We start from the raw sequence: 14265 nt of genomic DNA, 5'->3' as shown, positions 1-14265 counted from the left end.
CACGATTAATCGATTTATCAGATTACATGGGGAAATTTTTAAAAACTACTAGGGAAACGTTTTTCTCTCCTTCCTTCACTTTATTAAACACAATGCTATTAGAAAATAGTTCAATAGCAGAAAAACAACATGCTATCACCTAAAATGTCTTACAGCCGCTATTTGTGACGACTTCTGCTTGTTGATGTGTGCATGATTTGCTTGACAATAATACGCTGCTCAGTGTTTGTTGTTTTGCCCTGGAGATCATAAAGAATAAAGTCAGCCTATTATGACACAACACGAACTTTTAGCATAGCAAGTAAGAAAGTGTTGACTCCACCATGTACCATGCGATTCGCCAGACAACACCTCTTTCTGCCTCATTTTTCAAAAAATGGAAAACCAGAAATGAAGCCTTAAGAATACTTTGGAAGGGGATGAGCAAGGGAGGATAAGGTGTATAGACAGAGACCCTAAGCTACACCTGTGTGTGACCTAAAATGCTTGGTCCAAGTTAAACAGCTTCAGGCAATTCTCATCTGTCTTGTTTGATCTCATCCGAAGACATTTCTTATAACTGGGGATGTCAAACGACTAATTTTTAAATGTAATTAAACATTGGCTGTGAATTAATCAAAATTAATCACTATTTCCAAAAATGACTGAAAAAATACCAAATAAAACAAAAAAATAATGGATGCCATCCTCCTTGTGATGATGCCCTGGGAAACCGCCATAAAGTCACATCAAGAAATGCTGCTGATCGTTCCAATAATCCCAAATTCCATTACCAAAACAACACCAAACAACTTAACATTATAAATGGATTCACACTAGGCCACATGAAAGCAACTGAACCCAAAAATACATTAACCAGTATATAACTGCACTCTCACACAACACGCCTGCAGCAACAGTTAGGACTCCCCCCTCCCTTTTAAAAGTGTTTTAGCTTCCGACGACATTGTGGTTGTAAAGCCACATTTTAGTAGTCTGGCCCCGGTGTGATCAACCAGTTTCTGCGGGAATGTGATGGCGGAACCGGTTCGCAGCAGCGCGAGTCTACGGGAAGTCCCCCCCCGTTTAGCTAATAAGCATCGCACTTACGATTTTATAGACTATTTGTTTTTTACTGGCTTAGGGAATGTCTAGCCTGTGTAATAATCCGGGGCTTGGGTAAATCACTTTTGAAAAGTTTTTTTAACTTACCCGGACACTGAGCTCTCTCCCTCCTCGCTGATGATTCAGACATGCTTGTGTTTAAGATGCTGCATCATCACTGCAGTACTCCCGTGCCATGCTAAGTCTGACCTACAAACGTTGCAGGTAACGAATGTCGTCGCCTGATTTAACTGAAAATGCTCCCAAACTTCAGAAGTTTTTACTTTTTTTGGGTCTCGCTGCTTCTGCCATGTTCCTCTTGCAAACACATGCCGGCCCTCCTACTAAGCGAAACGCGCAAAATGTGCATGTGAAATTCTGCGCTTGTGCACGTGTCGTGCACAGGCGACCCAGCGACGCGATCCCAGAAAGTTGAAATATTTTCAACATTTCATCGCTGTCGCTCGGACGAGGACCAATCAACGGAGGTTTCATTCACTGACCAATGAGCGGGCAGGATGCTCCGTACACCTCCGAGCAAACATGGAGGAGAAGTTGATACTTGCTGTGACGGATTTCCCAGAACTGTACAATATTGGTTTGTAATATGGGATGAACCCATTCTCGGATTTTTTTTGTTTATATAGTAAAATCAGAAGTAAGATTTCACATAACTCTAGCAGCACCTAGTGAAACATCATTTCTACCGCTTATTTTTAACTCTGAGCTGCTTAAGTAACCTAAATTCCCTCCAACCTGACACAGCCAATCAAAACAACGGAAGATTCGATTTCGCCATGGAACAGAATGCGCCGACGGCTTTGCCGCTGGCCGCTGCCGGGGGTCGCCTGCCGTGTGTCAGGTAATAAAAGCGACAGCGACGAATTTCGCTGATCACGGTCGTTTGTCGCCTCCCGTGTATCGAGCCCATTAGGCTACTGCAAAGGGTTGCTGAGCTTTTACACTGTCTCTCAATCTAAGTTGAATTACTGAAGTAAAAGTACTTTTGCACCAAATTCTAATTTGATCTGTTTCACCTGTATCAATAATAATGATAATAATAATAATATGAAATATTTATAGTGAGATAGTTTGTTTCTGTTCAAATCTGTATTTTAGAAACCAGAAGACGGAAACAAGAGAAAACAAAAAGTATGACGACATTTACTTTGTGGATGATGGTTTAGCAGAATTACATAGAAGCATCTTTTGGCAAGTTAAAATAGGAATGGGACACAACGTGATCATGACCGTGTCATCTCCCACCAGTGCTGAGTTTGCATACGAGGTGGTGGACTCTTCAGTGGCTGAGCGCCAGCAGCTACAGCTAGAAAGCAGCCGAAGATGAAAAGGGACGCACAAAAGAAATATGCAAAGCACTCGGCAAATCCTCCCAAATGATTCAGCCACACAGCGTCCAGCCACCGAACGTCAGAAAAAACCCTCACGGGAGCGTTTAAAGCCGGCCACGGGCTTTCCTGTACAGTTCCACACAAAAAATGATACGTGAAAATTTATCGCATGAACTTAATTAATTCTAATTCAGTACCAAAAGGTTACATTTGCACAATGTTATCTCCACAAGAATTCTAATTTCTACACGGATTAAAATAATGTTTAAATCTTTTAATTCTATTCACACCCCAATCTTTGTTAATAAGACAACACCACCGTGTCAGATTTGTAAATGAGGTTCTGGGAGACGATGCTCGGGATTAAAGAGTGCAGTTATGCAAAACACATTTAATTACAATCTGAAACAACTAAACACATTCAAGGACACAGAAAACATCTCTGGGTTATGAAAATAAATATCATAGACAAAAAATGAGTTCAACCAAAAACTGAGTTGATAAAAATCAAGATTTCATCAGCAACAGAAGAATAATAACTGATACTCTTATCTGTGTTTTCTGTTCCTGACGACCAACTCTATATTGATTTCAGCTCTTTAAAAGGTGCAATTTGTAAGAATTTTACAGTGAAATGATCACAAAACAATATAATGTCTCTATTATGTTGGACGGAAGGTTACACTGAAACAGATTTCACTCAGCTGGCTGGAGGTTGTCAGTTTTGCTCCTTCTGAAAAAAATGAAAGCAACACGTAGTTACTGTTTACACCGAGTTTGGCGAATCTGCAGTGAGCTAATGCTGCAGCTACGAGTGAAAAAGTCGCACAGTGTCCGCCCAGCTTTAAAGAAACGTGTTGATAAGACAGAAACACTGAAGCAGCAAATCTGATAAAAACTAACACTTGTATCAGCATCAAACCTTGGTGAGTTCAGAGCAGAGGTGCGACCAAGTCACTGCTTTGCAAGTCACAAGTAAGGCCTAGTCCACACGTAGCCGGGGGTTTTTTAAAACGAATATCCGCCCCTCCAAAAACTTGCATCCACACCACCGCGTTTTAAAAACAAACTGTCCACACCTACCCGGATAAATACGTTGTTAAGGACATGCCAGACCTGTAGGCGGCAGTACTTCCCCCATTCTTAACCTCGTCCTTCGTCTGTGGTCTTCCGCAAGGAGCAGTAATTCCTCTTGCAAAAACAAACAAGCAAAAAGCGCTTGGACGATTGATAAAGCGAGCACAGCTCTGAGGGCATCCATACTGTCGGCTAGTGTAAACACAGGTCGCACACGTGATGTCAGCATTTTTTTGTCGCGGAAAGTGACGTTGCGGACCTTAAAACTCCGGTTTTGTCTGTCCACACGCAGACACCCAAAACGGAGAAAACGCAGATCTTCACTTTGGCCGGAGTTTTTAAAAAGATCCGTTTTCGTGTGAAAAAACTCCGTTTTCGTGTGGATGACAGGCCAAAACTTAGAAAAATATCTACGTTTTGGCAGATCCCCAGCTACGTGTGGACAGGGCCTAAGTCACAAGTCTTTCCAGTCAAGTCCAAGTTAAAGACAACCAAGTCCAAGTCAAGTCCAAGTCCTTAACTTTGAATTTTCAAGTCATAATCAAGTCATCTGTCAAACTTCAATTTAATGGCTTGCCTCTGTCAGTACGCCCCAGGGCAGCTGTGGCTACATCGTAGCTCATCCCCGCCAGTGTGTGAATGGGTGAATGACTGGTTGTGTTGTAAAGCGCCTTGGGGGGTTCCAGGACTCCAGAAGGCGCTATATCAAATACAGGCCATTTACCATTCACCATAATAAATACATTTCAGAATTAAAGCTTCTTAAAACTTAATTTATTTGCTCAAACAAGCAGAAAGTGCAACCGAAAGTGCCGCTGCATTTAGCAGTAAAAATTCAGATGCAGAACAAAGAATGATTTATGTCCATGCCGTGTCACTTTTGTGCTAAAATATCAAATATGCTCAAGTCATCATCAAGTCAACAGATGCAAGTCAATTCAAGTCGCAAGTCATTGGCATTCAAGTCAGAGTCAAGTTGTAAGTCTTTATAGATTTTATCAAGTCAAGTCAGAAGTCATTAAAATAATGACTCGAGTCAAAGCCATGTGACTCGAGTCCACACCTCTAGTTCATAGGATTAGTACATGTAAAACAGGAAGAAGGTCACCAAATTAGGACCTATGAGTATTTTGTGGCATCACAATTGCATTTAGTACTTACTGTGAATTTACAGAAAACAGTTGAAAACATTACAGCCGGTGGATGAAAGACGAGATTCAAAAGGAGTTGAACCTCACCTCACAGCTAATGAATAAAACGCCACAATATCGGATTTTTGTAACAGGTGGAGAAAAACAACAGAGCTCTGCTTCAATTCATTCATTCATTCATCATGATGGCAGCTGAAAAAAAAAAACCTGAACGAGAGGCACCATGGGAATCAGACTGTGCAGTTAAAAAATTTGAGCCGAAACGTGACTAGAGCAAACTCTGAGGCAATTATCCAGTAGAGGACGAGAACAGACGAAACAAGATGTCATCAGAAAGTGTCAGAGTCAGTTCAGCACGCGACAACGACTGATGGATGAGGCATACCGTTCACACGCCGCCTCCATCCTTCGATTGGGGGGGGGGGGGGGGGGGACTTTGCGACTGCAATATTAAAAATCCAAGGCTGAGTTGTGTCGGACACGCTAGGACATCTCCCACCAAACAAAATCTCCCAGAATTCCTACACGCGGTATGCTTACATAAACAGCCAAGGCTAAATTCATCTTTCTGACAGAATCATTTCCAAAAAAAAAAAAAACCCAAACCCCCAACGGGGCTCCTGGATGCACTTCAGAGCTGCACCAACTAGGAGGAAGTGTGTCAAAGTGTGTGTGGAGAGAAAACAGAGCCAAGAAGCCATGGAGAAAAGGTGTGTGTCATTCAGTGTAGATTACGGTGCGTCAGTCTCAGGTTTTACCTTCATTCTGATCCTTTTTAGACCTAATTTAGAGTAAACATCCCTCCATCTATGACTGAGGCCTTCTAAAATATCACATTATAGCCGAACGTTGAAAAGTAATCAAGATCATTAGTTCTCCAGACGCTTTGAAGGTCTTTCAAAGTTCTTCTGAGAAATATGGCTGCTATTTCACAAATCCCTGGTCCTGTCTTTATCCTATACTATACTTTATAGCAGTGGTTCCCAAACTTATTTAGCCGCGCACCCCCTTCTATGTCCCGACCATGTCGACGCCATCCACCCATTTGTTCACTCATTTATTCATCCATTTGTCCATCCATCCACTCATCTATTCATCCATTTATCCATCTATTCATTCGTTTATCCATTTTCCAACGCCTATCCCGATCCTTGGGGAAACCCATACAAGCCTTGTCCTGCACCAACTGAGGTTTTCCAACGTATTCCATGGCCACAGAGGGAAAATAATACATAATTCCCAGGATCTCCTTCCAAAAGGACATACCTGGAAACCCCTCAAAGGGAAGGTGAGAAGATTTTGCAATCAGATTCCCACACAACCTAAGCCAACGGCGAGGAGCAGCCTGACCACCCTATGGAGAAAGTTCATTTGATCCTCTCACATCTGGAATCTAGTTCCTTCATTCATGAGGGTCAGTCAAATCTCATGACCATAGGTGATTGTTCAGATAGAGACAGACCCACGATCTCGGAGCTCTGCCTTCAATCCTACAGAGGATGTACCGGCCCGGTGGTTCGTCTCTCACTCCACTGTCAGAGGCTACCGTCAGGGCAAGAAGGTATTTACTTAAATAACTTAGTTTGTGATCTATCAAACACTCAGGAATAACAAGACTCCTAAACTCAAACAGCTTAGTAAAGAACCAGTTCTAGCTTTTCAGGCAGTTTATTACCAGCAGTGTACCACAAAGATGCAGATTGCTTTGGTTTTATTTGAATCTATGAAAATCTTCTTACATTTTGACGCAGAAGATGGTTTTTTGACACCAATGGTCACTAGCTGTTGAATGATGCATCTCTCAGGTCCTGTTTCTAATCTCTGCTCGATTTCAGCTCCTTTTTTGGGCCCAGAACTATCTTTTTAGTTCTTCACTCATTCATTTTTGTTTTAAAAGAATATCAACAACAAGTTGTTCTAGTCAGATTCGAGGACGGAAAGCTGAAGCCAATGATGATGACCCCTTTAAAATACCGCTGCTTGAAAACAGGATGTAAGGCAACAAAAGGTGGATTTATTTAGACTTTTGCACATCTCAGAATGATGCGTATCCTTGCAGGGCGTCCAGGTAGAGGGCACTCTGATTTGTCTAGCTCCTGTAGTGGTTCGTTTTGATCAAAACAAACCACTACAGGTTTGTTTTGAATGTGAGTTATTGATGTTTGAATCTGTAAAACGTGCTCAGCGTGTTGCTGCTATGGGGAGAGCAGCTCCTCTGTTTTGTCTTTCTGTACAAAAATAAATTATGAAAAAAATGTGCAACACTTCAGAAATCAGGTAAAAAACTAGAAGTGGACCATTTCTGTTCAGCCTGTGCCTACAGAACTAATAAGTCACAGATGAACTTACCTGAAAAACACCTAAAACTCAATATCTGAAACATTCTTTCTGAGAAATTGAAGTTAAAAATAGCAACCCTTCTCAGGAGGCATCCACACCGACTACCCCACAGCAACAGCGGAGCAGCAGGAGTGTCGTCCCGCGCTTTGATCGGAATCATCTGCAGCAAATTAGGGTAAAGGGCTTCTGCTGTGATATGAGTGTCTGTGGTAAGTCTTAAAAAAACATCACACTGATTTTGATATAACCCCAGGGTGGAAATCAGAAGGAAAGTGCTGCTGCTGCTGGCAGCTGTCTGCTTGGCTGAAGGGAATATCCTGCTCCCGAGCCTTGGGTTCAAATAACCGGAGAACCGGAGAACACGGGACCTGTTCCCTACCTATTCTGCCTTCCTCAGGATCCACTGATTTCCTATTCACTCTCTCTTTCTTTAGATGTTTTAATCACAATTGTCTATTTTTTGCCCATTTTAAATATATTTTTAATCATTTTCTAAATTCTTTTTTATATTTTTACATTTTTTGCTTTTGTGAAGCGCCTCGTGATTTTTATCTTGAGAGGCGCTATAGAAATGACATTTTCTTCTTCTAGGAATGAAGCAACAGTAGGGACGGCAAAACATATCAGCATCATTATCGGTATTGGCCGATGTTAGTCATTTCTTAACAAATCAGTATCTGTCCGATAAATAAAACTGGGCCAATATTAACAATCAATATGTTTTCCATCTTGTTTCCATTTGTTTATCTGTTTCAGAGGGTGGGGGTGGTGATGTGTATTTGTTTAGTCATGTGACAGCGACTGTAATCATCTCAGAAGCATACATGTTTGTGGTGTGTGTACATAACGTAAACTCAGCTTTGATCATTTTCATCCTACACAAAATCTGCGTATATCGGTATCGGCAAATATCGGCGATCAGCCATTACGGTGATATTAATATCGGAAATCGGTATCAACCCAAAATTCTCATATTGGTGCATCCCTAAGTAACAGCAAAGGTACGTTGGGGTATTCAAACTGATTTTAAAAGTCTAGGAGGAACATTTTCTTTTAGGATTTTAATTTTATTTCTTTTCAAAACCAACTCTTCAGATAAAAGAACTTTTCATTTGGAGCATTGGGAAAGGCCACGTTACCTGTAAATGGGGTCTTGCATCACCATCATCTTACTTTCATCCCACATCCACTCTTTCTTCTGTAGAAACATAAAAACACCAGAATTTAGGCGTAAATAAAATACAAACAGCAATAAAGCAGATCAAACTCCCTCATCTAGAAAAGCTTATTACAAAGCATGATTAAAAAAAGAAAACACCCATTGTTGGCTTTTATTGTCTGTTTGATTCATTCCATCTTTCAGTTTAAGGTCACAATCAAATGTCAACCCACGGGCACCCAGGAATTATTCATATTGATTTCTGTCTCCACGGTGCCCTTTGTTGACTCAAGTCATTCACTTGCGCTCATCTCCGTCCGTCAATGCCTCTGCCGTACGCCGGCATGTAAATAGCTCGCCGACAGTAACGTTTGACATTTTAGATTTCAAGGACAAAGGAGAAGGTGAAGGCAAACCCTCTAATCACTGGTTTGAACTATTAAATTATGCGTTTATTTACCAAATACACCCCAAAACTCATGCTGCGAACTAAAGGAACTAAAATGATTAAAGTCTGGATAAATTGCCCAAACATAAAATATTTTAGACCTTTTTGACCAATAATTGGCGTGGGGTGGATTGTGGACCTCCCCCTCTACCACCGGTTGGCGAGGGCTCATGGTCTGAGCTTGGCTACCGGTTTTGTTTTTAAAACTGGCATTTGCAACCTGCTGAGAGAGTTAGCGTGTCTGTCTTACTAATGAGAAGGCTAATTAACAAGGCAGCTGGAGTTTGACGAACTCCTGATGTTGGTTCAGAACAGTGGTACAAGAGTGGCCGTAAGAGGCATTTTTTCTGTTTTCATTTGAAATTTCCTTTGAGTGTGCAGGTGCCCGCGGGTTTGGTGGACGCCAACAACAAAGCTTTTCAATTGGCTAGGAGCAGCTGACGTCCCATTGTCTGCTCCTTCCAACCATCCACCACTCCGCCTTGCTCCTTGTGTGTGATCAGCAATAGTTAGATTGAGGGATTTTAGTGGTGAACTTTTTTTTTATTTCACATTTAACGATAAAGTTTTTCTTAATTACTATTGAGACTGCTGTGTTTTGTTATTTTATGCATTAGGTTCACCCTGAATTACCATCCTCCTCCTTGAGATGAACCATAAGGATGTAATTGTAATTATTGTGAATCCTGTCCGCTCGTAACAAAAGTGACGTCCAGTTCCAGTCCCAATCTCCGATGCCTGGTTCAGTGATGGACTGTAACCGTAACCCTCTTCAGGATGACCTTAAGTTCTCCAGAAGCCTGTTAACCACCTATTGATTCAAACCAGATGTGTTGGAGCAGAGAAACATCTAAAACATGCAGAATGGTGATCCTCAAGGACCAGGACTGGACACCACCACTTCTGAATAATAAAATAGTCGTGCAATAAAGTACTTTTACTTTCATTTAAACAGATCTAGATTATCATAATTATAAACAATACGTTAACTTTTGTGAGAATTTCTGTCATTTAAAAACAAAAATCCTATTTTAATTTAATTTGCCCAGACAATTATTTTATCCCACGAGTGTTGCTGAGATGTAGACCCATCTGGATCTCAGTCTGAAACGATTCACAGAATTATTAGAATATTCAGTTTATAAAAAAAAATTCCTCGTGACAAAACTGTAGAATCAAGGCTCCACAGAGCTGTTTCTGAAAGCTAATTCACGTGAAACATAAAAGTATTTTCAATAAAGAAATAGACTGAATGATAATTTACCTTCATGGTTAGAAGAGAAAGCTGCAGCTGCAGCTCTGTACACGTCAAATAATCCTGGGAGCATGCACCTGACGTCCTTGTGTAAACGCAGTAGTGTGAAGTTAAAGTTAGAGTTCCATTAGTTTGTTTTCCGCATTTGACCCATCCCCTGGGGGAGCGGTGAGCTGCAGACACAGCCGCGCTCGGGAACCATTTGGTGGTTTAAACCCCCAATCCAACCCCGTAATGCTGAGTGTCAAGCAGGGAGGCATTGGGTCCCATTTTTTTCAAAGTCTTTGGTATGACCCGACCAGGAATCGAACCCTGATCTCCCAGTCTCAGGGCGGACACTCTACCACCAGACCACTGAGCTGCAAAAACATCAGCATTGGAGCCATGGAATTGGCAATTTTATAATCAGTGGGGATGTAAGAAAATATTGATATGGCAATACATCATGATGTTTTTTCTTGCAATATTACATCGGTATTAACAAGCCGTGTATCTAATTTTTGGAAGAATTTACATGCAAACATTTGTGTTTTTTCTTTTCTTTTGGTTCAATTCAAACACCGACCACTAGTTGGCAGCAGTGTGCAATGGGTTTTGTTTCCACCACTGAAATGTAAATCCTTCTGTCATGACTCAGATACCTCATGTTAAACATTATTTGTATCAGTTTGGACTGTTTATTGAATTTTCCTACAAAAAATTCAGTCAAAAATATCGCTAACTTCATCTGGCTGAATGTAACGCAATATATATCGAATCGTCTCCCCTGTATCGTGATACGTATCGCATCGCCTGAATTTAATCAATACACGTCCCTAATAATCAGTAGGGCTGAACAATTTGAGGAAAAGATAGAATTGCAATTTTTGTAGCCGAGGTTGCGATTTCAGTTCAATTCACGATTTTCTTCAAAGGTACAACACTAGCCTGCCAAGCCATTCTGTATATAAACTCATTCACTGCCATTGACAACTAAAGTCGTCATGTGCATTTTGTTACTGTGTGGGCGTCGGACGAGCCCCCGCGTTGAGAGAACAAACATCCCAGCTCTAAAGCCGATCTTCATCCGCATACGTCACACGTCACGTGATCAGGAAGCAGAACATCCATGTGTTAAGAGATCGTTTTGGGCCGTTGCTGTAAAAAAAGTGAGGCGCGAACCGGAAAAGCTTCTGCCGATCACAGTTCAACAACGGATTATAAAAGAACGGATAACACTCGAAACACGCGGATTCTTCCTGATGTAAGAGGTGAGTCTCCGCTTTGTTTTGGTTGTTTTGGTGTCGACATCATAAAGCTCAATGTTCTGTGACTCTTAAAAAAAACAATAAAACGCTGAAAAACGCTGGCAGCGACGGCCTTTAGCGATCAGGAAAGGGCCGGCACTGAATGAGTTAAGTGAGAAGATGGTCTAGATTCTAATCTAGTACAACAAATCATTCACATTAATATTTACTATCTTATCATACAATAAAAACAGTTAAAGTTAATCATATTTTCTCCCATTATTATCTTTTTTCATGTGCTTGTGAAGCAACTTGTGGTTTTTATCTAGAGAGGAGCTTTATAAAAAACATGCTCTTGTTCTACTCCAAAAACGGAAGAAGGAAATCTGAAGGTAGAAACAGCTTTCAAATGTATTAAATAACAAATAATGTACAGTTTTCCCTGCATCAGCAAGGCAGGCTGGCTGCACGTTTTTCAAACCATTTTTAAAAGAAGCGGAACTTTCACGTCAAGCCGCGCTGATGAAGCATAAACCAAGCTTTAAAAATCAGCCTGAACCTGCTCCGCTGTGGGAGGAGTCTCTCGCCCTCACTCAACTATGGTGCCATTATTATTAAAATAAAACAGCGAAAATAACCTAAATGTGCAGCTCTGTCAGCTGTGGAGTTGGGCTCGGCTCCAGACGGTACACCCCCCCCCCCCTCCCCCGCGCTGGCTGTTGTCGCCACCATTACACAGGGGGAAACCTCGGATGTAAAAAAAAAAAAAAAAGTTGCAGAACAGATCCTGGATCAGACAAAACCCCCCAGAAATGCTGCTTTGACTTTCAGCCCTAATAATCAGTGTTCAAATCAGATAACAAAAATGTCCCTAATATGGTTAGAAACGGATTTAAAAAGCATCGCAGAGGGGTCACTTACTTTTTTCTTTTTTCTCAAAGTGACCTTGACGCCTTCCACAGACACCACGATGTTCACTTTCTTCTTCTTGATATTTTTCACCTTGAACTCGTACTGCAAAGAGAAGACAAACATGCACTCAGTCTTGGGATGAACTCGGCATTAGCATCGGTATTGGCCGTTGTTGGATGTGCCATACTGGCAGGGTCAAGGTAACATGAGGAGGACCTGAAGCGCTTTCTTAAAATGTAAGAATTCTGAAGCAGATATCGATAAAACTGCCCGTCTTCCTCATGTCTCACTCAAGGGAATTAAGAGTTAAAGGTGCAATATGTAAGAATGACATCCTGCCGTCAAATTTGGCTACTGCAATCACTTTCTCACTCCCGTTGGGCGAGTTCCATGGCTGTTGCCAGTTAAGGATCAGCACCAGAAGATTCTAGATGACAAGCAAAGACGAGCAGATAAATACATTGTCATAGCTGGTGTTAGCACTCTTGGGTGTTTTACTGTAGGGAGCACTTACTACACTTATTATGGTAATAAGTCTCTGGGGTTGGAATAAGTGTTGTTTGCCGTCTCGCTGTTAGCTTGCCGTTTTAATTCTGAACAACTCAATAAAGGAAGTCAAACACCACGATTCACTCATTCACTTCACACACACACACACACACACACACACACACACACACACACACACACACACACACACACACACACACACACACACTCCACTGTGATATCCAGTTGTTGGTAAAAGTAGATTGAGATATTTTTAGAACCGACTATTTGCCTCTAATTCACGGTTAGCATGGTTAGCTCAACATTAGCCTCTAGCCTGCTTCACCCGGTATTGGAGTAAAACAAAAAGATCTTGTAACGCCTTAGGTGTACAAGAAATAACTTCTGGATCGCTCCTGTTCACTGGCTTCGGATCTTTAAACAACTCTGGAGCTTTTTTCCTGCCGTTGTTGAATTCCAAATCTCGGCGCTGCTGCGTTAGCTCGGTGCAGATTCAGCAAACTCACAGAGCGTAAACAGGAACTATGTCTCTCTTTAGTTTTTTTTAGAAAGCCTGACAGTGGGTGCTAAGGGTGCTAAAAGTAGCCAACAGGAAGAAACAGACAAGGATGCAGCGACAGAGACAGCAACTGTGATGTTGGTTATGGGCCACAACAGCACAATATCGGCCCAATTTTTCATTTTGGTATGTCTCCAATTCAGACTTAAACATCTTGAGGCAAATGGGGTATGGCAAGCAAGAAGGTAAAATAAGTTGTTCACTTTATAGCATTTGTTTTTTTTACAATACATTATAGCCAGGCTCTTAATTTACCGGTTGATCTACGTCCCGATCCTCACCTATGGTCATGAGCTTTGGGTAATGACCGAAAGAACGAGATCGCGGATACAAGCGGCCGAAATGAGTTTCCTCCGTAGGGTGGCCGGGCTCAGCCTTAGAGATAGGGTGAGGAGCTCGGACATTCGGGAGGGACTCTGAGTAGAACTGCTGCTCCTCAGGATCGAGAGGAGTCAGTTGAGGTGGTTCGGGCATCTGGTCAGGATGCCTCCTGGACGCCTCCCTGGGGAGGTGTTTCGGGCATGTCCTGCCGGCAGAAGGCCCCCGGGTCAACCCAGGACACGTTGGAGAGGTTACATCTCCAATCTGGTCCGGGAACGCCTTGGGGTCCTGCCGGAGGAGCTGGTGGAGGTGGCCGGGGAGATGACGGCCTGGAGCTCCCTAGTTGGGATGCTGCCCCCGCGACCCGGACCCGGATAAGCGGAGGAAGATGACGACGACGACAAAACATTATAGGAAAACACAAAAGTAGAATCCAGAAATCAGGTTTCCGGTGAGGTGATCGTAGACGACAGCGGTAGGGCTGGACCATATGGACTAAAATCAATATCACGATATATTGAGGATTTCACCTAGATAAAGATGCAAATGGCGAAAAGGAGGAAATGAATAAAATGGAGCAAAAAGCTGCTGAGCCAGGCTTCACAGCAGGAATGACAAACATCGACATTAAACTCTCGTGAATGGCAGATCCTCGTTGCACTACAGTTGATATATTCCTCATCAGTCAAGCTGAGACAGCTTCACTCACCTCCAGCACCTTTAATAGAGCTGCGTTCAGAGTCGAGCAACAACGCTGCAGCAGCTGATTCCTGTCAGCATTGAGTCAGGTACAAAAAAACACTAGTTTGTAAACAGAGAATTCAGTTTCTAACACAAACGTGAGTTTTCCGATATGATCAAATGTAAAGTGA

At 42.0% G+C, this 14265-nt stretch overlaps 1 protein-coding gene across 2 annotated transcripts in view; it reads right to left on the bottom strand.

Moving 5' to 3' along the window:
- Positions 1–14265, bottom strand: part of nos1apa (nitric oxide synthase 1 (neuronal) adaptor protein a) — a 204422-nt gene that overhangs the window by 106779 nt on the left and 83378 nt on the right. For both annotated transcript variants that reach the window (XM_070554334.1, XM_070554335.1), the window contains exons 3-4: positions 12013–12105; positions 8143–8201 (exon numbers count right to left, since the gene is read on the bottom strand). In XM_070554334.1, the coding sequence (XP_070410435.1) occupies positions 8143–8201; positions 12013–12105 (152 nt within the window). The remainder of the gene's footprint in view (positions 1–8142; positions 8202–12012; positions 12106–14265) is intronic.

The sequence above is a fragment of the Nothobranchius furzeri genome, chromosome 8 (genome assembly GCF_043380555.1).
Source record: "Nothobranchius furzeri strain GRZ-AD chromosome 8, NfurGRZ-RIMD1, whole genome shotgun sequence".
Classification (NCBI taxonomy): Eukaryota; Metazoa; Chordata; class Actinopteri; order Cyprinodontiformes; family Nothobranchiidae; genus Nothobranchius; species Nothobranchius furzeri.
Note: the sequence above shows the minus strand (reverse complement) of the source record. Positions and strands in the feature narration are given on the sequence as shown.